The 25,545-nt window shown below is 34.7% G+C and overlaps 1 protein-coding gene across 1 annotated transcript in view; it reads left to right on the top strand.

The window, feature by feature from the left end:
• The window catches only part of ADGB (androglobin), a 123,226-nt gene that overhangs the window by 23,093 nt on the left and 74,588 nt on the right, over positions 1–25,545 (top strand). The window contains exons 4-12 of the mRNA XM_075146211.1: positions 193–264; positions 2,151–2,339; positions 8,645–8,784; positions 10,154–10,240; positions 11,919–12,130; positions 13,735–13,860; positions 19,659–19,753; positions 22,248–22,422; positions 23,179–23,269. Coding sequence (XP_075002312.1) covers positions 193–264; positions 2,151–2,339; positions 8,645–8,784; positions 10,154–10,240; positions 11,919–12,130; positions 13,735–13,860; positions 19,659–19,753; positions 22,248–22,422; positions 23,179–23,269 — 1,187 coding nt within the window. The remainder of the gene's footprint in view (positions 1–192; positions 265–2,150; positions 2,340–8,644; positions 8,785–10,153; positions 10,241–11,918; positions 12,131–13,734; positions 13,861–19,658; positions 19,754–22,247; positions 22,423–23,178; positions 23,270–25,545) is intronic.

Raw genomic sequence — 25,545 nt, 5'->3', positions numbered from 1 at the left:
TAAGACATTTTTATTAAGAAATACCAAAGCAGCTACAAGATTTGCAAACTGACGGCCTTTAGTTTGCAAATGTCTAATGAATGTTTGCCAAATGTCTAACATTTGTATATGTCACTACTGTTAAACATTAGTGTTCATTTAATTTTTTCCAGATAATTTAGCTATGGACTTAACTAATTTACTTTCTCCTAGATTCCTGTGGTTGTCAAAAATGAAACCTCATTGGAACTTTTTTCAGCAAATGAGCATATATTTTGTAGTGAGGTAGGTAGAAATACATTAATGTCCCTTTTAAAAAATATTTTCTTTCATTCTTTTAAACTCTTTTTAACTTTTTGGATTTCACTCCAAATTTCTACCATGAAGAAATAAGTTGTAACAAATTTTTTAAGTGGAAAAAGAATGATGGGAATAAAATGGCAAGAAACCATCTAGATTTGTGTAATTTGTGTTTACCTTTTTTAGAATTTGAAAAATTAAATCAATGATGGTAACAGATTTTCCAAACATGTTTTTTTTTATAAAAAAATATACAGTCTATGAACTACGAAGATTGCTACTGGATAATATTCTCTAAAGATAAGAGCAAATAAAACTATATTAGTGTCATGGTTTAACCCCAACTGGCAACTAAGCACCACACAGCCACTCGCTCACTCCCCTCACAGTGGGATGGAGGGGAAGAGAATTGGAAGGGTAAAAGTGAGAAAACTTGTGGATTGAGATAAAGACAGTTTAACAGGTAAAGCAAAAGCTGTGCACACAGGCAAAGCAAACCAAGGAATTCATTCACTGCTTCCCATCGGCAGGCAGGTGTTCAGCCATCTCCAGGAAAGCAGGGCTCCATCACGCGTAACGTTTACTTGGGAAGACAAATGCCATCACTCTGAACGTCCCCCCTTCCTTCTTCTTCCCCCAGCTTTAGATGCTGAGCATGACATCATAAGGTATGGAATATCCCTTTGGTCAGTTGGGGTCAGCTGTCCTGGCTGTGTCCCCTCCCAACTTCTCATGCACGCCCAACCTCCTCGCTGGTGGGGTGGTGTGAGAGGCAGAAAAGGCCTTGGCTCTGTGTAAGCACTGCTCAGCAGTGACGAAAACATCCCTGTGTTATCAACACTGTTTTCAGCACAAATCCAGAACATAGCCTCATACTAGCTACTATGGAAAAAATTAACTCTATCCCAGTCAAAGGATTTATATTTTTCATTCAAGCTTTCCTGAAGTTATGTTCTTGGTGTGCCTGCATGTATGTGCAAATCTCTGTCGCCCAGCCAGTCTTTTCCTTTTCTCTAGAGTTGAATAAATGTTTACTGAATTTCTACAGATCAGGGGAAACTATAGAGCCGCTAGAATGAAGGCATCTGAATGCCTTACTGAATATAATATTACTTCATAATTTCTGCGTAATTTCTATTTCATTCAGTGCTTCAATGCAAATTGAAAATTCAGCACTAGAGAAACTGTATGGGAAGAAGCCACCAGAAAACAGATGATGTAAATTTTGCTGTCCACAGAACCACTAATTAATTTTAGGGCAAGTTTCTTATAGTAAAAGTTTATTCTCATTCTTGTTTATATAAATCACTGTAACAGTCTGGTAATACTTGTGAAACTATAGCATACATCAGAAATCTGCATGTTAGGAAAACACATGCACTAAAGCATGATTAGTTGAAGCTTCTATTTTAAATTTTAAAAATTATTAAAGACTTTTAATGATTTAAGATTGTTTTTTACTGAGTACAAATAACAAGTATTAAAGCCAATATTGATTTTTAGCAGCTATATCTAGTAATAAGCAATTGAACAGTTCACAGAAGTGACAGTTCACAAGTCCTGTAACATAATTTATTTTGAAATCATATGTCCTCATTTTTCTTTGGTAAATGGTGAACAGCCGAATTTATATTGAGCCTTAACTTAGTTTCATGAAGTTTTGTGTTATTGTCGATAGATGTTATGATGATTTTAAGAAAAGTTGTACCACTGAAATTAATTTTAGCATGAAACCACAGCTATACTTTTATGTCACTTCTTCATTTAAAACAGGAGCTTTTTTATTCTTCGATCATTATAATATAACTTATTTTATTTTTCGAAAAGATGTAAGTTGAAAAATTTTTTTTTCTATTTTTCTCTGTTTTCAGCTGATGAGATGGATTATAAGTGAAATTTATGCAGTCTGGAGGATATATAATGAAAAGGCCTTAACTAATGGCACATCCACACTTTTTTGGAAACCATGGGAACACATTTATGCCTTATGTAAAGCTACCAGGGGACACATGCCACTGTACAATAGCTATGGAAAATATGTAGTGAAACTTTATTGGATGGTGAGTACTTCCCTCCAACAATATATAAATATTACGCAGCTAGCATGGCAAATTTTAATGGTTAGTGTAAGTATTTATTATTATTGAAAAGATATGGATTTATAGGAGTAGAAGTGTTGACAAATTGTTGATGCAGGTTAATAAAAATGCTTTTTACAGTTCATGTGATTTTTATACAACTTAGAACTTGATAAAGCAGAGTTATTACTTGAAAAGGCAATATTCATTTTTTGTAGATTATGTAGAATTTTGCTAATTGTTAGGAGATTTTTTTTTTCTCTGGGCACTGCAACAAGATACTACATTTGAGTTCATTTGTTTATTACATTGTAGAAAGAGGATCCAATACTGGCAGTCGCTAATGTTGCATATGTTCAAACTATCTATTGAAATAACTTTTATTTTCTGATACTTGTGACCTTTTTTTTGTGTCAAACAGCAGTTTTCAGTGTCATTCCTTAGCCCAAAGCACAATTTCAATAAATTTGACAGAAAATAATTGGTTCATTCTGTATCATATAGTGAATGGTTAAAATAATGTTGTTTTAAGAAGTGACTGATTTTCACCATTTGTAGTTTCTTTGAGCTGCATGTGATACTTGACATCCTATTTTTACAGGGTTTGATTTCTAAATCACGTCTTATAGTCCAATGTAAACTGTTTTTAATTTGGTACGTTTACAGAAATTTTCTTTCTTTTTTTTTATTTCCTACACCTTTTTGTTTTATGAAAGTACTGCTTGTTGACATTTTGGGGTTTTTTTTTTACTCTGTGTCTCAAAATGTTATGACGATACTAGGCATCATATGTGTTTACTACCTGAATGGACATTGCTTTTTACCACTTGAATTCTCAGTATTGGTTGGCTTTTACTGAATAAGAAGGTATGTTTCATTTCATTTTTGCTAGAGAGAAAAATATGAAGACTGATTGTGAGGTTTGCACTGCACTATAAACTGTATGATTTAAATTCTCACTTAGTAAGTTTAACTCCATTTTTGTTTCAGTCTTAATTTCATCTGCTGATTTTTTTTTCTTTTGTGCCTGCATGAATTGTTTTGAGATAATGTGCAAAATAGTCCTGTTCCTGTGTAGTGAATGATAGAATATGGAGGTTTGATGCAAATGTTTAGTAGAGTCAGACAAGCGGCCCATACTTCTGTCGTATCAGGATGAAGAATGTTTTTTATTGTTTAAGTAACTCAGCTGACTTTACAGAGCTATTTGTATCCAATTGTATTTAAAGGTGATTAAAGACTTCCAGTGAGAGGACCATTTGCTGAAGATGTACTAGTAAAACCAAAACATCCCATGGAGTTTCTAAAGATAACAGACAATAACTTAACGCATTTTACAGTCAACAGGGAACACTTAATTTAATATTGAACCTCATACTAATAAACAAAGAAATAATCACTGACCTAAAAGTTAGAAGTTGTCTATGTTGTTAGGCTTATTCTGGTTAGATTTGTCTTTTGCAAACAGAATATGTCACAAAACACTAAGATGTATAATTGACCCTATTAAATTTTTCCAGTTGCCCAAACTTGAAAATATTTTTTACACAGTCAGTTGGAAACATAAAGTTGGAAGCGTTAATGAAAACTCAAAGGCATCCCATTGGACTTCAAAAAAGATAGAATTCATGGAAACAGGGAAAGTTATACTTAAAAAAAGAAACAAAACCTAAAAAAGAATGTGTAAAAAAGCTTCTTTAAAAAAAAAAGCGAAAATCAATGCTCATGAATACAAATGAACAGCTAAGACAATGCAGACAGCTGATTAAGCAGACCAAAGATACTAGTTAGATTTAAGTTACTAATAGTATTGATATACAATGTTTAACACCAGGCTATCGCAAGTTACTGATAATAAAACCATAAACAGCAGTGTTAAGAAAAAAACACTAACAAGCAGTTATTCAATGAATATTTCTTCTGTGCATTGGAAGGCTGAAAGAGATATATCTGTTCCTTGGCACACTGTGAATTGAACAAACATAACCATCTCTAACAAAGCAGGTTTAGAGGCTTCAGCTGCTCAAATTAAGCATTTTCATATCAGTAGATCCAGGTAAGCTATGGACATATTCAGAGTGCCTGCTTGACAAATCTGCTTTAGGCATCACCACACCAACTGTCTCTGGCACCAGAATTTAAGTAGATTAATTTAGGTGGTGAAATGGTCTGTTATTGTCAATGGGGATAGGTGTGGGTTTTTTCCAAGCGTGATTAAATTTCTCACATACTGAGTGAGGAGCTATCAGAATTAGTCAAACCAACATTCAGAGTTTCTGAGAGTTTTTCTGGAGGTTAAGCAGCTGACTTAGGGCTTTGTATTAGGTACATCTGTCTATGCAGATACCAAGCACTAGATTATTCTGTGAGTGTGCATGAAAAGTTAGAGAGAGCTCATATCTTTTATCAGATGGCTGCCACCTCTCCCTTTGCATAAAATGTGATGGTTAGAGCACTCATGAAGGAGTGGAAGAACTGAATATTCTTCCCTTCTCAGCTGTTAAGGACCAAAACTCCCAGTTTCTGCAAGGAAAGTTCCATGACTAGAGCTTTGACTGCTCTGCAGAAATGTACATCATGGGACCAAAAACCAAAGGGTGACACCTGGATTCTTTTCCAAATTTTCAGCATCATTTGGACTTTAGACTGTCATGTGTTTAACTTGGGTCTCTTCCAGCTTGATAAAAGTTACAAAGACATTGCATGTAGTTAGTTACAAATTAAAAAGAAGATAATCTTAGTTGAGAACTTCTTAGTAAAATACAAAAAGGTCCAATATCTAGAATTTGACTTTAGATAAATTCAATCCAAAATGTGGTATAATTAATTAGAAGAAAAGGCAATTAAATATTAAAAGAATTTTTGAGGGAAATGGTATATTAAGCAATTACTTCATATCCTTAAAGTATGATGAAGTAATTAAAAAAAATTGCTCATTTTGCTTTCTGGAAGAATATGTTATTAATATATATGCATGGAAAAAAAACCTCATACAGTAAAAAGGAACCACCAAAGCCTGAAGGAAATGCAAAAGAAGGAGAATCAGGAAAGAACAACCTGAAGGGTTTTTAACCCATGGTAAAAAAATAAAATAAAAAAAAGAGGTCTCTTGAGAGGATGTTTTCAGCCAGTAGGAGGCAGTCAAAAGAAAGAGCAACAGTAAGTATAAGAATGAAACTCTTAAATTTGGGAAGAAAGAGGTTTTGTGAGGGCTGTGTTTGTGAAAAGGGCTGATGTGGTTAATGGAAAGATTTGGAAGATGGAATGTAAGAGTGCAGGTCAGAATACTCAAGGACAACACTCTTAAATGCATAACAATAGGAGACAGGAAAATATACCAGAGGAGAGGAAGAATATATGTACAATTTGGCAAAGAGAGAAGAGGTTTCATTTTCCTAATGGTCCTCATGGCAAGTCTCCAGTTTACCACTATTTGAGATAATTAGTGTTGCTCTACAAAAGGAGAGGGCACAAACTTCCCATCTTACAATGTTTTTAGAACTTCAAAGTAAAGGGACTTGCATCACATCTGCAGCAGATGATGCTCCTAGAGAGGGACAGCAGCAGGTCAGTGCCTCAGATGGATAAGCTGGCCAAGATTCGTGTTGGAGGTGTGGAGAGAGCCTCACAGTTGCATGCAGCACGTCGCGTAGAAATACCTCAGCACAGAGTTCTTTCAGAAATCTCTACAGTTACAAATACAAAATAATTACTCAAACACTTCCATGACCCTGGAAAATTGCTCATATTCTATTTCTACGCTGGAAACCATTAGTGGTTATAGTATAAAAACTTCCTGTGAATAAAAGTAAGAAGGGATGTATTTTACTTCTTTATCACCCTATTAAATTGTTTATAAATCTGTCCGTCTTTTGGAATGAACATAAATGCAAACAAAGCCGGGGAGAGCTTTTGAATGGCTGCACTTACGCATGTTGCAGTTTGATACGTGTCTCCTGAGAGGGGATAAAACCTTGAGCATATTAATTTTATTTTTAAATAATCCTACACCATGTATTTGTATTAAGAAAAACTTACAGTTCTAATACAGTATAGATCAAATATGATATTTTAAAAGGAAGTTTCATGCAGTTTGCTATTGATACCTGTCAGCTAGCCAGCACTGAGGAAGAAATAGGAAAGAATTTCTTAACTTTCCTGTAAGGGGGAGCACTTAGCTGATTTACATGCCTGTGCTTTCCTCATACTTTACTACTGCCTCCACATAGGGAGTAACTTATATTCATGTAGGGAATAAGAGTTGCATGAGTTTGAGAAGGCAGAAAAGATGTTGCCCAGGTTCCTCAGCAGAAGACATTATTCTGTGTGTGAATTTAATGCTGTAGAGGTTGTGTATTCATGTGATAAAAGACTTCATTTTAAAGCATCTATAAGAGTTATCAGGGTGTTTTAGTTTCTTTGTCACTTTTGGTTTTGTTTTGGACCTTTGGGTTTAATTTCTTTTCCTCTGGTTGTACAGCTGTATTGCACAGAAAGAAAAACAGGTAAAAAAAAGAGGGTCAAATGGTGAAAGATTAAAGAAAATGTGCAAATGAGAAAAGGCAAATATCAGTAGAGATAGAGGAGAAAGAGATTTCACAGGAGAAGGTGGAAAGTTAAATGAAAAGGGAGAGAAAGCACAGTGGAAGAATAATTAACTGGTTTCAGTGAAATGCTGTATTTAGTCCTGAGGGGATTGTCGTCCACAAGATCAAACGTGTGGATAATTATTTTTCACACTGGCACAATATTCTTTCTGTTCTACCCCACATCCTGCTTTCACTTTGCATTCCTGAGGTTTATTGAATTTGTTTCTTTATTTCTACTTTTTCTCACTTACAGATTTCTTTTTCTATCCATAAACCTTCTGCCCCACATATTTTTCTTTTTTTTCTCTTGTTGTCTTATCTCCTTAAACCAGCATAACTGTTTTTAGAGTTAATAGTGAAATGCTGTAGAAAGGTTATCACAAAATATTTGCGATACGGATTCTATTATTTATTAACTATAAAAGGCGAGCAATTGGTGAGAAGAAAAAATTTTTTAATGGTACTACATATGCAAAAAATACTATTGTCTTTTAAGAATTACATGCACAGAATTACTACTCTGAATTTAAAAATGTCCTGAGCTATAGAAAACCAAGTATCTCCTCAATCTTTTCCTTTTCTTTTCAACTTGTACTGCTCTCTCTATTAAACTTCAGGAATGACTGAAAGAGGAGATGAACATATGATCATTTCACTTACTAGGTCCTTTTCAAACCTGGGAAATCTTAAAAATTTAGTTTTGACTGTCAGCAAATATTTTTTATGCTAAAAAAAATTAGCCTGTTTTATTCTTTTTGGGTATCTTTGCCATATGGCCTAAATTTATTTTCTTCTGAAACCTATAGAACTCATATAGAATTAATCGACGGGCATTTCAGTTTGAAGCCACAGTTCAGTTACAAGCAGGGAGCAGTAATTTTGCCCTCTCCAATAACGTATGGTGAACATTTTAGTGATCTGATCATTCTTCATCATTTTGTGGGTGAGTTAACAGAGGTACTTGCTGTTGCCCCACTAATTCCTTTGCCTGTCTATTATGTCTTAATCAGTAGGACAGAGACTTTTTTGGAGAATGGTGGGCAAGATTATTCTGTGGGATACTAGCTCAATTTACTAACGAAATATCTGGTATTGGAGACGTCAGTATCTTGTCTTACCTGTTTGTTTCTTATCCTGGAAATATGGATATTTGTTACATTTGGTCATTTTGTGTTGTTTCCTATGGTGTTTTGTACGATACAGTGTTAATGCTTTCTAGGACACTAATCACTGCAGCCAACATTCCCAGGTAGTTCTTGGGAAGCAAGGGGGACTGCTTATATCACCAGTATTTTCCAGACTAAGAGCTTAAAAAACATTTGCAAAACTGCTATCTTAGTTAAGCCTTTTTTTGATCATTACTGTTTCTTAGGCATCTGTCATGGCAGCTGAAGAAACAGCAATGAATGCATGCACATGATGGACTACACATATGAGAGGAAATGTATTTGGAAATAGCTGCAATTAGATTAATCTCTGAAATAAATATATCACAGCAGTAATAAAATGCTGTGAGTACTGTTTCCATGCTTATCAGATATTATGTAAGAACTTTTAAAGCCATCTGTAATGTAAATCAAATTACAGTAGAATTGGGTTCTTGGGAAAGCGTTAAAAGTTCTCTTACATACACGTTCTGTTTCCAGCCCACAAACTCAGTGTTTTCTGTCTTCTTTCCTCCCCCTCCCTCTATCATAGGGGTGCTGGAGAAAGATCATCGTGGATGACACTATGCCTTTCAATGAAGAGGATAATTTGTTACTGCCAGCTACAGCCTGTCAAATTGAACTTTGGCCAATGTTGCTGTCCAAAGCTATCATTAAGCTGGCAAATACTAGGTATGTTTAGTGAGCTCAGTTTGTTTTGTGAAGTCACATGGAATTTGCAAAAAATTGTTTTAGTATAATGGGAACTATATTTTGCTAAAAATTTTATAATGACAAATATACACTTTTCTGAAAGGTGACACAGTAAATCAGAAAGCAAAGTCCCCTGTAGCTACCGAAGGTGCAGTGTTTCCTTTCTAGATGTGTGTTTGTGCATTTATGCACAAAAAACTGCAAAGAAACTGGAGTACTCTCCCTGTTTGCTTTATGTTTGCCATTATTCCTAAAATGCTTCACATGTGGTTTTCTGCCAAATGGAAATGTCCAAGAAGTTTTAATGAAGTTTTAATTGACAGCCTTAACCAGTATTGACTTAACCAGTATTGACAATAGAGTATTGTAAGCTACTTTTGATGTTTTTGCTACAGTTCTGCTATTGTGGGTTGTATGGTGATCCACTTCCCTAAAACTGACTTGGAAAGTAGAAGGTGGCCCATGGTGCAAATGATTGACAATTATGGCTGCAAGTTTCCTATGAGATGAGCAATGAACACCAAGTGTTAAAATGACTAAGCTTCAGAAAATAATTCAAAACACTGATCTGGGTAGTCAAGCTTCTCTGTTCTGGTCATATCAAGTTATGTTTGTCGGAAGAGTGATCAAATGTACTTTTCTACACAGGCCAGGGAGTTGCCTAGAGCTGCCCATTGGGAAACTCTGTTTGCAGGAATGTGTTTGAAATACTGTGTTTCTCCAGAGCACAAGGGTTTGTCATGTCCAAGTGCTGGCATCTTTAGCCTTGGTCCTTTCAGGATCTACAGGCGGAAATCTCTCCAGAAAGTAGACGACTGTATCAATTTGAAAGCGTGGAGTGTGGTACACTGGAAATAGAGCCAGCTCGTGCATAATAACCTGGGAGTTAGAGCAGCTGCTCAGGAAATGGAAGTTCTAGATTAACATTCCTCTTCTAGCGTGAGGGATTTCAAACCCACATCTCCAACCCTGCAAAAAGAGGCTTTACTGTGTGCAAGTATACATAGTATGCTTGGTAACAATGTTGAAACTATGCTATCGTACCAGAGGGAACACTAAAATGATGGGCCTGATGCAAAGGCATAAAAGCAAATTTTACTTTGTAGGCTAGTAGTTAGCAGTGGATAGGGTAACTCCTAAAATTGCAAGTAAAAACTTGTTTTTCAGCAAGCTATTCTGTTTGTGTATGGTCTTGCTCCTAAGGAAAGCAATGTAGACTACAGAGTTTACTGTGAGTTGGTTATATTATAAATCTGCATATTCTGTGTGTATATATATATAAAAAATATGTATTCTGTATATATATATAATTCTGTATATTATAATTCTGTCTGGTTTTGTCTTCAAGTATATGTGAAACTGGAAAAAGAGAGCTGGAGGAGTTTACAGTGCTACATACACTGACTGGATGGATACCAGAAGTTATTCCTCTCCAGTAAGTTCTTCTATTAAACTATTTACATATTAGTTGTTTAATATTTAATTCTATAAGGCATTATGAAAAATAAAGCTGAGCCCTAAAAGTCCTTCAGCATCAATTTTGGGAGGTGTACGTTTTTTACTTCTGGCACTTGAGAAATGTGCCTTCACGGAATGCAATTTTATTGTGTTTTTCTTTGTAGGTCATACAATTGCTTGTAAAGCTATTTATCACGTTAAGCTGATGCCTATTCTTTATAAAATTAATTTATTTTTAATTAATATTCAACACTGGTGAAAACAGGGTTAGAGAAATCTATGTTTCATCTGGTATACAGATACAAAATGTCTGCAAGTAATAATAACAACTTTATATCTGAATGTACTATAGAAAGTATACGTCATGAATTTGGAAGTAATCAACTTCAAGTAGTATGATGTTTTCACCTTTTAAATTGGAACAGTTGATATATTTTTATTTCCAACCAAAAATAGTATTTCCAGCCTATAACATTTTTCCTTGTTTCCTCTGTGTTTAAATCCATTTTGTGGTTTTAAAGGACAGACATTCTATTTTCCCAGCTTGACATTCTTTTTACTGAATGAGTGACTAGGACACAGGCTCTAAATATCTAGACTTTTTTTTTAAATTACAGAGTTTTGCCTTTTGATATATACATTCTAATGAATACATAGATAACAAGTAGTTTTGGTTTATATGTAATTTATTTAGGTATAATTGTTTATTTATAACAGTATTTTAGTATTCAATAAGTTCAGTAAAGGGCTATTTTAGCCCTTATTTCAGCAATTTTTATGTCCCAAACTATGCTTGCAATTTAGGTTTTTGATATATTTGTGTCTTACAGTAATGTGTATGTAGCTCATGGACTTAGAAATCTAAGTAACCTAAATTTTGTTTCTTTATGTAGTTGGTTTTACATTTGCAACAGCAAAAAATAGTTTTCACGAATCTGGCACTTACTGCAAATATATTATATTCTGGAATAAGAAAATGTGAATACCACAGAGTCTTTGCAGTAGTAGTATAAGATGGCTTTAACTCATGGTACAATCAAATTTTATTTTTTTTTTTTTTTTAGAAAAGGTTGGATACAGTTAGCTTGCATGAAACTTATTCATGGTCCTGAACTATTCAGTTTTAGGTTATTTCTGGAATCACTGAGTTTCTGTGGAGAACCAGTATGGCTGCAACTGTCATGTTATATCAAAAAGCTGTTGTAGCTGGTGGAATCAGTGAAAGAGGCATGGAACTACCTGTGCTGAAACAGTTAGGGAAACCTAGTTTGGAAGTACCATTGAGAAGGTTTTTAATGTATAGAGCCAGAATCAAGTTATTATACAGTGTAGTTGCAAAGTGGTCTGCAAATTTCCCTGCTGCAACTTTTTTCTACTAAAAAGCTTTAGAAAGGATGCTTTATTTACGTGCATCTCTAACGACCATATCTTTCTTCATGGATCTGTCCATAATCTGTCTCTTAACAAATTGACTGATACACAAAATCAGGCAAGTGTGTTTTATTTACTAAAATAACCCAGTAACTTTTCTAAGAGTTGGACTGTCAGTTGTTAGTATAGTGTTGTCTAAATGAAAATCACACTTTCTTTTCTTATTGCAAATTTTCTTATTTCTTATCATTATCATTGACATATACATGTGTTTGTTTTTAAAGGCCTGGATACTTGGACAAAGTCTGGGGCTTTTTGAAAGAGATTGTGCCAGAATTCAAGTTGCCAAATAAGAAAACTCCAGAACTTGATATTCCTCAGTCAGATACAAAACCTAAAGAGACCAAAGTCTCAGAGTTAAAAAATGAAGTTTCATCTGTGAATAAGCAGTCAGATAAACCTGAGAAAGCAGAGAAAGCTGATAAAATTGGCAAAGGTCTGTAATTGTAGGTAGTGTTATCTTTGTAGGCTTTGTAAGCATAAATAAAGTTAACATAACCTCTGGCTTAGAATTCGTATGTCTTTATTATGCCACGTGCAACTCTGCGGGTTTGTTGTCGTTTCACTGAAAATGTAGCAATGGTGTAAATTCAAAAAAAATTTGTTTTAACTATACATCTCATTAGAAGCGGTACTAGTCTCTCATTTTATGAAAACAGCTTCATTTTATGGCAGAGATTTGTTCAGCTCTGTCACAGCCATTTCTCTAAAGACTGGTTCCTTGCAGAGGGATAACAATCAGAAAGGTTACAGTTTCCCCAAAGGCAACACTACTTTGACCATCAATAAATTATACATTTCATAACGGATGTTACAAAGCGTGATTACCTACAGAGGGTTCTGACAAGTACATTCTAATGTCTACCTGCATTTTTATTTATAGCAAACTTTCTGTTTATACTACTAGGTATAGGTATTAATTTCCTTCAAGAGCTGCTAATCCTATTTACATTTAAATGAAAAAACTTAGGTTTAGAAACTTATTTGTTCCAGTATATTATTCTTCAATGTTTATATTTGAGACTGAGTTTTTTTAGTTGTCGTTTTTAACCTGAAGGCATGGATGCAATTTCACAACACTTCTAATGTCTTTGGAAGGTACAAATCATATACTAAAATTTCTATTTCTTCCTAGATTTTAAAAAAAATCCCTGCCTTCCCCACTTTGAATCCCAAATACTTAGACTTAGTGTCAAAAGCATTATAAAAATATTTGAAAAGACCTGGCTAAGGGCGTATTCTCTTTTCTTAGGAATTCTTGCTATCATTTTATGACCCACTCACCAGTGTAGTAGATATTTCAGAGTTTGGAATGAACATGCACAGGGATGCAGCCACTGGGAACAGCACTGTCATTTATCCAACAGGGTGCTGTAGTTTATTCCCAGAAAACTTTGTAAATTTAATCCTGCCTAAGACTTAGACATTCTATTAGTAACTGAAACATCTAAGAGCCATGGAAGCATTATGTTACGATACAGCTCTGTAATCTCGAACTCTGAGGCTACAAGCTGTGTTCTGATGCTCTATTAACGTTTGGGATTTTTTTAATTAGAAATGTATTTTCCTATGGTCTAAGTTCTAAGGCTTGAAAGAAGGTTCTGACTGTGGGCGACTTTCTTCTTCCATGTCCATTGGGAACCTATGCCTCATCTATGTTAGATTATTTTGGAAATTACTGATGCATGGGAGCAGGGATATGAAGAAAATGTTTGACACAGTGCCAGGAATTCAGGAATTCCAAACATTATAGCAGGGAAATGAGAGTTGTGCATTAACTGAAAGGTGTGACCGAAGCCTTCCTGGCCCCTTCTCAGTAAATCTGCATTTACATCTTAAGAAATTTTTTTTTTTTTTTTTAAACTGAATGACATTAGTTCTTTATTGTATCTCAACTCTTCTGACTGGAATAGTTTGTGATTGATTTTTTTTTTTTAATTTATCTAAAATGCCATTAAAGCATTTACACAGTATGAGACTTTATGACTGAAAGTTTGTGTCTGAAAAAGAAAAATATTTAATCTTTATTTTGCTTAATAGAAAAAGCAGAGCAGAGAGAAATTGCAAAGAAGAAAAGCAGAGAAGGAGAAAAAGAAAAAAAGGTAGCAGTTCAGTCTTCACAAATGTTGGCAGAAGCCCAACGTTCCCTTCAGGTCTCAACTGAAAGTAAGTCCTATTCTTTTTAAGTGAAAATACAAACAGGAGATATATGTAAAGCAAAGGACTTTGCTTTTATTTGGTTTTGAACTTAATTGGGGGGAGGTTAAATATACTCATTTGTTAAAAAATTGCAATTCTTTACAGGCTGCATTACAGACTGCAGTCATTATAACCTATTAAAATCCTATAACTTATATTAAGAACACTATTGCAATAATTTGTGTTTGATGTCAAAATGTAAAGTAATGCTATGCAAAATATTTGGAAGTTGCTGGCCAGTCATGCAGGACCAGGATTTGTTCTAGTGGTAAACTGTCTTCTTATATTGGGGAAAAAAAAAAGCTTCCTCTCTAGTAATTGGAAAAAGCAGGAATGCTTCTTTGTTGAAGGGCAGGGGGGCAAGAAATATTCATTAGAATTCACTCCATGATTTAATTGTTCAATAAATTTGTTTCCTTTATCCTGGAAATTTATTTTGATGAATTTATTTTTTGTTTTGATACATTCATGATAGCTTAAGAATTAAGTAAATTCTTGCTTTGTGCATTTAAATTTAATTAGTTTTTTTAAAAATCAGAATACAGTTTAAACAAACCACAAGTAAATACTAATCGTTCAACTAATCAGTCAATAAGAAATGTCATGCTTACTATCTTAAAGTACAGAAAGTCTTCATAAATGTGCATTAAGGTGATTTGCCATTGCTTATATTGCATACAAGTAGCATTTCCATATGGCTAGCAGAAGAAAACAAATCAACAAACAAAGTTGCAAATCAACAGACAAGAACAGGTAAAGCATCTTTCTTTGGAAAATAACCACAAAGCAAAAATGTATAACAAGAATGAAACTCACTATGTAAATAAGATTAAATAATAGGTTTAAATAATTTTAATTTATATCAAACCAATATTGCTATTTGTCATCAGCAAATATATTCATTTGAATTCCTACCTTAGATACTACTAAAGGAGTTAAACAGCAGTAAATTCTAAAATGTATTGCAGGAACATAGTTTGCTTTAGTGGTAGTAGTTGTGGAATAGGAAATGAGGCATTTCACATGAATATAAGGAATGTTAAGCACGTTGTGGGGAAAAGAAAGCAAAGGAGAAGCAGAAGGATCCAAGTGATGAATTCTAGAAACTGTGTGAAATGAGTGAAAGAGTATTAAAAATCGTCAGGCAGTGCTTCTGTATGATTTTGATCTTTGTTCTGCCATTTAAAGTACAGTTTATGCTCTTTTCTGAAAGATAGATAGTGGCCTGTGAAGAGGTTATTTAGAAAGATTATTAGTTCAGGGATCAAATACGGTGGTCAGAGAACTCTTTTATCCTAGATCTGAACCAGAAAAGAGTTTTGAATAAGAGTAAGTGGTAGATATCTCACTAATAAACTTGGTAAGAATTTGAATAGAAGTAAATGTGGAGATTGTAAAGTCAGAGACTGTAAGATATGGAGCAAATTTAAGATTATTAGACTGCAAACAAACAAACAAAAAGAACTGCAATTTGAAATAATACTGAATTAAAACGCATTTTTGTTGTGAGATTGTAGCCACAACAGAAAAAGCTTGCAGGCTTTATGAGACAGATGGTTTGCAGAGGGTGACCCGGGACAGTAGAACCATTTTTGTGCATAAGGTAACATTTGAAACTAGGGCTAGGTTCAAAGTCAGACTCCAGAGGCAATAGTTGTAAAAAGTTTCTGAATTGTTCTTGGGATTTGTGACAGTGACTTTACTTAATGCAACAGCTGCTTTTTTTTTTTTTTATTGTAAGTAGCTTGAAAAGTATTTCTTTTCCAGCACCATAAAAGTGCTTATTGCCCTACTGCAAGTTTTCATTGTACCTATTGAGTGTGAGGAATTTAAGGGAATTGTTCTTCTTTCTGTGATAAATATGAATTATTTATAAAGAGGTATTTAACTATTCTTGATATAATTTATATTGTACTTCTAAAATGGCAAATCCTTTTGTATTCATTACTTTGTATATTCATTACCTTGTTCATTGTCATACACATTGACATACCAGTTACTTCTAAGTATTCAGAAAATTCTCTTACGGGCTTTTGATTTTGTGTGGGTTATAATGTTATGGAGCGTTGATGCTGTCTGGCAGCTAAGACCCCCCACCCAGTGAGCTCGCTCACTCCCCACCAGCGGGATAGGGGAGAGAATCAGAAGGACTGAACCTCTTGCCCACCCCCAACCTACTCGCTGGGGCAGCAGAGTGAGAAACAGAAGGATTTGATGCTATGTGAGCTCTGCTCAGTGATAGCCGACACATTTGTGTGTTATCAACACTGTTTTGGTCTCATATCTAAAACACAGCACCATAAGAGCTGCTCTGAAGAAAGTTAGCTCCATCCCAGCCAGGCCCAATACAAATGTATAAATACAGAACTGAACCACTTGCACACTCAGACCAATGCCTGCTGCAGATGCCAATGCCTGCCCCCCCAAAATACAATATGAGTTGCAGGATCCTTGAAGCGCTGAACCTATTTCTCTATTCATCCTATTGCGTGGATCCAGCAGAATAACGAACCCTTTTCACCTGACCAGCCAGGGCTCTTCCCGAGAGCAACCAGCTCTTCAGCCATCCAGTCCTTGGGAAGCTTTTGTAGACAATTCATATGTTCCTACCGGCCCATTTTAGCACACAATCTGCACTTTTCCACTCATCAGCTTTTTCTTCTAGTAACTATTTCTCCTTTCATACCTAGGGAGTCCATTCATTCCATAAAGAGTTTTTATGATGATATGATATGAGCTACTTAGGCCCTTGTTCCTATAAAGAGCCACCGCTCCACCTTCCATTTATGTTTCTAGACTAATGATTTTCCTAATAATTTCAGAACTGCTGGAAAGGGAATACTATTCCATTGGAGAGGGCACTAGCCAGGAATTTGGGAGTTTGTTCTACAAACCAGCCATTTATTTTTGCTAAGTCTCATTGTGCCTTGATACCAGTTTTGTCATTAGCGATAATAATATTTTCTATGTCACAGAAGTGTGTTGGGAGATTATTATTATGTTTAAAAATTTCTGAAGTTGTACAAGTAGATCTGTGATGTTAACCGTCAGAGTCTATGAGATACATAACATGTAACTGTAAAGTTCTTTTCATTTTCCTTTTGCCTATTCAAAAGAGTTTTCATTTACAAGTAGGGACCCGACCCTAATATTTTGTTCTGGTTTTTCAAATGCATATCATCATTCTGCAATATTTATGTCAATTCTGAAAAGCACATAGGTCATTTTTCTGAAGACTAAAAAAATACCCTCCAATAGACAAAGCTAATCCATGCCTAACACAATAACAGAGGTTAAAATATGAACTGCACACCTGATAGGAAGGATATTGAAAGCCAACTGAAGTGTTTTGGAAAGTTAAAACTCAGCATCAGCTTTTATTTAATAAATAAATATTTAAAAGAAACCTTAAGATTAGTGAGAAAATTTTTTGCAAGTCTTCCAAACCTATGATTTTTTAAAAAATAAAAATTGTTAAGAGCTATTAAAAATAACAATTTTCATTCTTGGCCTTTCTTTTTAAGTGGCTGGAGAGAGATATATATATATTACATGGATCGATTCAAATGATACTTTCCCTTTTCCCTGGGACTGAAACATTTCTTTAGATTGTGAAGTACTCACTCTCTGTGGATGAATTTGCAAAACCACAAATGTGAAACATAAGCAGCTACAAGGATTCAGAAATCTTTAACAAAGCACTGCAGAATTCTTAAATCCACAATGATGGATATAAATAATAGGCGTGCTGAATCTAACTGTTTAGTTGTACCATATGTTATAACATTTTTCATCTAATAATACAATTTTTTCAAGGCTATTGGTTTTAACTAGTTTCCCTAGATGCTGAATTCACACCAATCAACAGTACATGTGGTGGCAAATAATTTGCATACATCCTCCTCATTTTTTGTACATTGAAAAATGATCAAATAATTTATTATTTTTAAAAGGTACTGGCATAATGTACAAAATCTTTCTACTATTGTAATAGTATTATTAAAGTGAATATGGTGTGCCTGGTTAATCATTTGCATGCTCTAATAATTTGTTCATTACTGTTTATTGTCTGCCCTGCCGACATTTTATTTCACAACCCATCTGGACTGAGTATGACAGCTTTACATTCCACCTGGTATTTGATTAAATACTTTTATTTGAGAAACACTTCTCACATGCAACGAATGAGATTGGTGTGCCTTGTGGCATGTACCCTTCTGTAAGGTGTAGTACGTCATAGCTATTACTGCTGTATTTGTAACAGATCAGATATGTCAGTAGGGACTGAGATCAAACCTAGATTATAGCCTTGCTTTTGAATAAGTTGAAACCCACAGCTAACACAAGAGCTGTGATCAACACAGGAATCACAAGCATGTAGTGAGAAATATTAAGAATCTACTGGAAAGTAACTCTGACTTACTATCAAGCTTATATTTAATTGAGTAATTGAATTTCTGGAAGAATATTTAAGATGCAGAGACATCTTAGTGCTTTAAGAAAAAAACATGGCATACCTTGTAAATAAATGGATTTTAAGTCTGATAAATTGTATTTTCCAGCCACTTGCCTATCTTTCCTTTTCCTTACTTTTCCTTTTTCTTTTCTTTTCCTTTTTTTCTTTGTATGCAGACAGCATTATTTTATTCCATTTCACAGAAAATACCTATTCTTAGGGCAACTTCCAGTTGAATACTTATTAAACATAGGAAGCAATTATCCTATATTTGAGGTGGAGCTGAAGGGAACAAAGACAAAACATTCTGATGAAAAACAGGTGTCACAACCTGTGTACTGAAATCCTGTCTTCACATGCTTTCTTAGATGACTAAGGAAAAATAGAGAGAAATAGATATCCTTCTTTTTGAGCTGACTTCTAGGTCAAACCAAAGACCTATATTTCTAGTATTATAATTTTTAGACTCTTAATTTCCCTTCAGCATGAGTGAACTAGCTGCCAGCCAGACAGCCTTGGTTTCTCTTCATCATTCAGGAATTAACAATGGCTTCTTTCACAGATACAGGTATGAGACGATTGTGTCGTTGCCTAGTGCAACAGATTTCTAGGGGTAACAAAGTGAACGTGGCCCTGCTTTTATGCCTATCTATGGCAGAATTACAGGAAAACAAGCTTCCTTAAGGCGTGTGGAATAAGAGCTATGGGGTCACACCCTCACGCTTTCTGAAGCAGCCATCATTACCTCCATTTTTGCATCTCCTTGGTAGAAGTAAGAGCAGTAACCTTGGTTTACGAGCACTCTGTTTTTCAAACTACTTATCTCAATCTTCTCATCCATTGGCAGGAGCGGCCAGAGCTCTGGCTTTTGATCAAGATCAAATTTTGCTTTCACTAGCGAGAAGCCTTTAGCTAGTACTGATCAATCAGTATGTTTATATGATGTATATTGTGTTCTTCATGCTAGTACCTAGTATTTTTAAAATTTGAAGAAAAATAAAAGAACAATGGCGAGAGCTGTTGCATTTCTAAGTTGTAGTTTCTGTTATTTGTTTGTGTAAAAGAAATAAAATATGCAAAAGTTGTTGATGGTCTAAATAGGCAAGGATTAAAACAATGGTTTTTTTCCATCCATGGCCTCTCTCCGGAGTATTTTACAATAAGCTCTTGTTTTGAATGAAATAACAGCGTCAGACAAAGAAAAGAATAATAAAAATAAGGGAGAGAAAGCAGAATAAGTTAGGGTGAGGTGCAACAACATTTATTTACTGTTTACCCCGTTCTAAAGCATGTTAATGTTTTCTTGTAGAATCTTCTGTGCCAACCCAGCCAGAAATGGCCGTGTATGCTGGCTGTATACCACTACATTTGTTTGAAGAGGATATTTTTTCATTAGGGCAGATGGTAAGATTCTATGCTCTCAGGACAAGAAAGCATTACATATTTTATTATCAGGGTGTTTCATTTTATAGCAACTACATTGTAACAAAAATAATAAAATTTGTATAGTGAAACAGTCATCAGGTAATGACTAGCAGTTAAATTTATATTTCGGTACTTCTGTATTCTGATCATTCATTTTCCTGCCACAGCCCTGCTCATTTTTTCAGTTTTACTCCACTTTCCTCTGGATCCCAGGAGCTGAAGTCTCCTGGGAGAGGCTAGATGTGGACTAGAAAATGCATCATGATGAGATACTTCTGAATGGAAAGACTAATTATTTTAAGGGCTACTTGAAAAACATGAATTTCAATTTTTTTTCAGACTGCAATTAATGACTTCTCTGATATACATTTTCTGATACGTTGTTCTATAAGAAATAGCATGTTTATATCCATTTCTATCATTAGTGTTATAATTGGTGAAAGCAGCTGGAGAGAGCGTAGCACTTCATGCAGCTGGGGTAAAAACAATGCTTAAATTTCCACTTAGTCACTCACACTCTACAGAAAGCTATTTATAATGCCAGAGCAGGCTTTCTTGAGTTGATTATTAATTAGATTTAAATTTTTGTACATTTAAATCATATTTATCATATTAGAACATTAAAATTGAAGCTGCCTTCTCATAAAACTGATAGGCTTCATAAAATAAAGAAATTTCCAGAAATGGTTTGCAGGTGTTCTGCTTTACTGCTCTTAATTCTTGCACTATTTTCTTTTTAAAAATTGTGCTGTCTCTTTTATGCTGTTTTGAAGACTAGCTTGTTCTCTGTGGTTTTATTTTAATTTATATTAATTTAAGGTCTCAGACAATGCTGTCCCTTTGCTAATAATAAGTAAAACTAGTCATCAAAAGGAAACTGGAAACAGTGACATAGCGTTATATCTTTCCTGCCACCTAAGGCCTTAAATCTCAAACTTGGCTTCAGTCTGTTAGGGTACAGAGATTACTGAAAAAGAGGCATGGCAGGCCAAATAGGATGAGGCAGATTAATCTATATGTCTAAAACAGTATTTTAGTAAAGACTGATAGAAAAATGGAAGTTGACAGAAATTAGATATGGAAGGGTAGTGGATTTCTTGTGGGCCTCAGTTAAAAAAGCCCATTTTCAAGCTTTCTTTGGGGGCTGAGAAGTACTACACTGATAGAAATAATTAAAGTTTGGAAGAGTGGATTCACTGTTTTGGGTTAAGAGTTGCTCCCTAAATTTGGAGGAAATTTTGTCATTGACTGCAGTTGTGCCAGAATTTCCCTCAAGAATTTTTGCAGTATCCCTTTTAGCTGTGCTTTCTAGTGTGTATCTCCTTGGATTGATGTGGCTTGAATTTAATTGTCTTAAGTTTGCTCAAACAAAATGAAAAAAATCAATAGTTGAGTCATTCAAGTGTGTTTCCTACTCAGCAGCTGAAAAGTTCTCCTTTATGGCACCTAACTGGTCGTCTTCAAAATCCTTTATAATCTCGGAGGTTTTAACTTGCATTTTTGAGTTGTTTGAATATGTGTGTACCCAGTCACCACTCCTGTAATACATCTTTATAAATTCAGAGATCAAATGAGGCCGATCTATTGCTTGTGTACCTTAATGTGTTTAATTTGATTCTCTCCCTTTAAATAACCATAACTACACTCTTCTCTGTAGTTTGTACTTATAGAACCTCAGGAACATTTGACAACGAGCAGGAGCAATCAGAGACTTGCTGATGAACATGTTAAAGAAATAAGTTATGGGTGCTTTATTTAGCAAGCAAAAGAAGGTGTATTTTTAAAATAAAAAGGATGTACAAATCTTGTAACAGAATTTTCAGGAGTGAAAAATGTTAAGTACTGGACCATTTTAATGGAAGAGCAGTACTTAATGTCCACATCTAAGGGCTTTGGTATATGTGTCTCAACTGTAGAGCCTTTAATGTGTTTTCTAAATTAGCCAGCAGATGAAAAGCTTAACTTTAATGATGTATTGGTTCAAAGTGATATTACATTATGGAGATTTCACAAGTTATCTAAAAGACCAGTTGCTTTTAGAATTCTGCTGCTTTATAAATTCAGCATAAAGTAAGGACCTTTTTCTCAGAAAAAGTATGTTTAAATATGTTTATTTAAAACAAAATGTTGTCACTGTTGTTTTCTTTCTTACATCTTCATTCTGCTTCACTTGTATCTGGTATATATATGTAGCACCTAAAAGAATATGGTTATATAAATAAGTTGAAAGAACTGATGAATCTATTATCCAAAGTAAAGTATACGTAGACACTTCTCAGTAGTCAATTATACTTTTTCTGCTGAATATCAAATCCTAATTGGAATGTTTTTGGATAGCCTTGTCAGGTGAATGATTTTTGTTTCTTTTTTCTTCCAAGCAGTTAGATGCTTTTGAGTGCATACTGTTCTTTTTTGAGAGAGAGATGAGAAATGAGAGCTGACCCCAGTCAGACTATCTTTCCATGTTTCACAGGCTGATTCTTCAGAGAAGCTGAGGCAATATGGGCTTTCCCACATATATAGCCATCCTGTCCTGATTACCAGAACTAGGTCCTGTCCTCTGGTAGCACTACCACAACCACCACCGGTTCCTCGTTGGAAGCTTTTCCGTCAGAAAAAGGAAACTGTTGTGACATCTGAACCTCAAGGTTTGTCTACTCAAACCTCCAAAATAAATTTGTAATTACGTTTTAATTATAAACATTTTCAGAGCCATACTTATCACCTGTTATCTTAATTTCAGTAGAACTTCCCTAGAGATTACTCTTTGTCTCTTTTTTTTTTTTGCCAATTTTGCATTACTTTCCCTTAGCCCTATTATTTCTTAAATGCTTTGAGAAGTGTCTTAATTTATCTCTAAAAAAACCATTCTACTCTACTGGAGAAAATGAAAAGGGCATGTTATCAAAGCAACGCAGAAGCTCTCTGAACACCTTTTAAACCTTTAAAGTATGTGACTAGTCCTGCTGCAACAACTCATAGTTTTAGAGGTAAACTTGTTTGTCTGTACTGCGTAATGGAGTTAAATGCATGACATGAGGTCGCTTGAATATGAAAGCGTTACAGGCATGCTAGCAAAATATACTGGGATCAGAAACAGAGGAAATTAGCAAAGGCAGAATGTGCTGCCATAGTTGTTCTGAGCTACCTTGGATAACCTTACATATAGGTTAAGCACACTTTTAATACCTTGCAGGGTGAAGATCAGAGTGTTAAGCACTTATTTTTTCATGATATGTCACCTAAAGCCACCCATGGTTGTTCTCTTCCATTCAAGTGTATGTGATGATACTCGGAAAATAGAATTATTTAGGGGTGATGAATCCCCTATGGAAATTATTTGTCAAAATTATAGTATTAAATATTTCTTAAGAATATATATTTAACAAGCTGCTTTTTTCCAGAGCCTGTGGTAAAGAAACCTGAAGAACATGTTGAGATTGCTAGCCTATTTTTTAATTACAAATTGAATCCTATCACAATACCCACAGATATGTAAGTATTCAATATAGTTTCAGCCTTAACATCCTATTGTTAGTTCATTTCACTGTGAAAGTGCAACGGCTTATGTTTACTTGTGTCACAGGGAAAAACTGCTCAGTTCATGTAGTTTAAAGCATATCAGGATCAGAGCACTCAATTATGTGACATCAATAAAACAATAAATTGGCAATCAGTGATGTACATTTAGGATCAATATCAGCGATATAACAGATAAACCACTATACTAGACACTTACAAGATGTTAATAAACACCTACAAACTTCTGAACACCTTTCTGTAACTAATCCCAAGAATTTCTAATCATGCACACAGAGACATACACATGCAATTATACGCATACTCCTGGCATTCTGGGTTACAAGCACACCTCCTCTTTTGGGAGTGCAGGTTCTTCTACTTGCATACACCTCCTATTGGAAATGCAAATTGGGATGCTCTAAGCTTTATATGCTGCTCCCTACAATCTGCTAATCTACGCGCTGGTGAGAAAGCCCACCCAGAGGTGGGCATGCACACACCTGAGGGGTGGGTTCCTACTTGTCACGCCCTGTGCGGACAGTCCCCTAGGTGGATACACACTTCTTGGGGCATCTGACATTGAAGGACAGGGAGCTCTGTCAGGCAAAACCACTTTGCCAATTGCTCTACTCAGTGGGCCCAAAGATGTAGAATATTCAATAGATCACTTCCACCAGAAATAGGAATATTCTTTGATATCTTTCAAATTTTTCTTCAAACTGCTGGTCTTTTTCAATTCTTGCACATAACAAGGAAGTCATTGACACGCCAGTCAGTACTTTCATGGGCATCACATATCTGGCATTAATGTTAATGTTTATGAATAAAACAGGCTGTTCTTTGTTCATTATAGTTGTAACAAGAAGCCTGAGAGTGCAGGTGAAGCAGCTCATGCTCAAAACACAACTTTGTATAAATGCCTTGTGTTAAAGACTGTTTGGAAGTCCTATAAACCCTTGAAAGCCAGGGTCTTTAAACAGGGTGTCTTAGAGAAGAAGTTTCAGAAGTTGATGTATACACCGCTTCTAGTCAGTATTCAATATTCAGCATAATATTTGCTCACTGACAAGAAAAGAAGGATTACCATTAAGTGTATTAGGGCCTTGGGTTTTTTCCTATGACCCAATGCATAACACATTACTGTCAGGCTTCAGCTTATGATATGAAGATTTGGTAGGCAACTGCTAAAATTATTAATCTCCTCTCTTTTATTCTGACTGAACTCCTGAAGAGGAAGCATTGAATGTATCACATACCGAGTGAGCACCAAAAGGTTTATGTTATTTTGGAGCATATTTCTTTTCTTGAGCCTGAGTCCAACAACAATTTGCAAATTGTTGGAGGTGTGTGTATTTTTTTAAGGTGTGTACACCTTTTTTAAAGTACATTTCTAAGTAAATTGAATAAATTACATACTTGACAGGTTCTGCATTTTGGTCATCATGATTGGATGCGTTGATAATAAACCAGTTAGTTGTTTGGTTTTTTTTTCTGAACAGCAGCATTTGTCCATGGAAGAAATGACCTTGGAATATTCTGGGAATATCATTGTTTTGCTGATACAGTTGCATTTTACTGGTTAAAAATACATTAAATTACTTATTGTTTGTTTTCAAATAATAGGACTAGAAATACATAAAAATGCTCTAAGAAATATCCATTAATAGGATATTAATAGGTTATTAAAAGAATGCGAGAATAATAATTAAGATGTTGCAGTATTTGCATGTTAACATTTTATGTTGGTTTTTTTTTATTTAATAGATTGCTTCATGGTCAACTTACCCCCTTTTGTCAAGGACAGTTTATTTAATATGCTAAATTTCCATGACAATCAGCTAATTTAATCTTTTGTGATTTAATTAACAGGTAGTAACCAAAAATATATAGCAAGTATTAGCATTTCATTAAAGTAATATAGCTGCCAAAATAAGATAAGGGACTTAGGTACACAATTGGGACTGAAACTCTTTTTATTCTCTTGCTTTTATTCTAATAAAATCTTTTGAAACATTCAAGGGGAAGATAATCGTGACTGTGTTACTGCTAAAGATCTTGATATTTCATTATCTCAATCCTTAAGAAGGGGGTTAGATAACACATGCTTACGTTTTTCTCTGTTCCTTATTGCTGCAATAACACAATTAGGTATTTATGTCTGATTGGCATGTGTGCAACATTGTTTTCGTCTTGTTCTCCTAGTTCACTTAACAAGCGAAGAGTTATTTATTTATTTTCTTTCCATCAGT

This window comes from Calonectris borealis, chromosome 3 (assembly GCF_964195595.1).
Source record: "Calonectris borealis chromosome 3, bCalBor7.hap1.2, whole genome shotgun sequence".
In the NCBI taxonomy this organism is placed as follows: Eukaryota; Metazoa; Chordata; class Aves; order Procellariiformes; family Procellariidae; genus Calonectris; species Calonectris borealis.
This window is presented reverse-complemented; position numbering and strand designations above follow the sequence as displayed.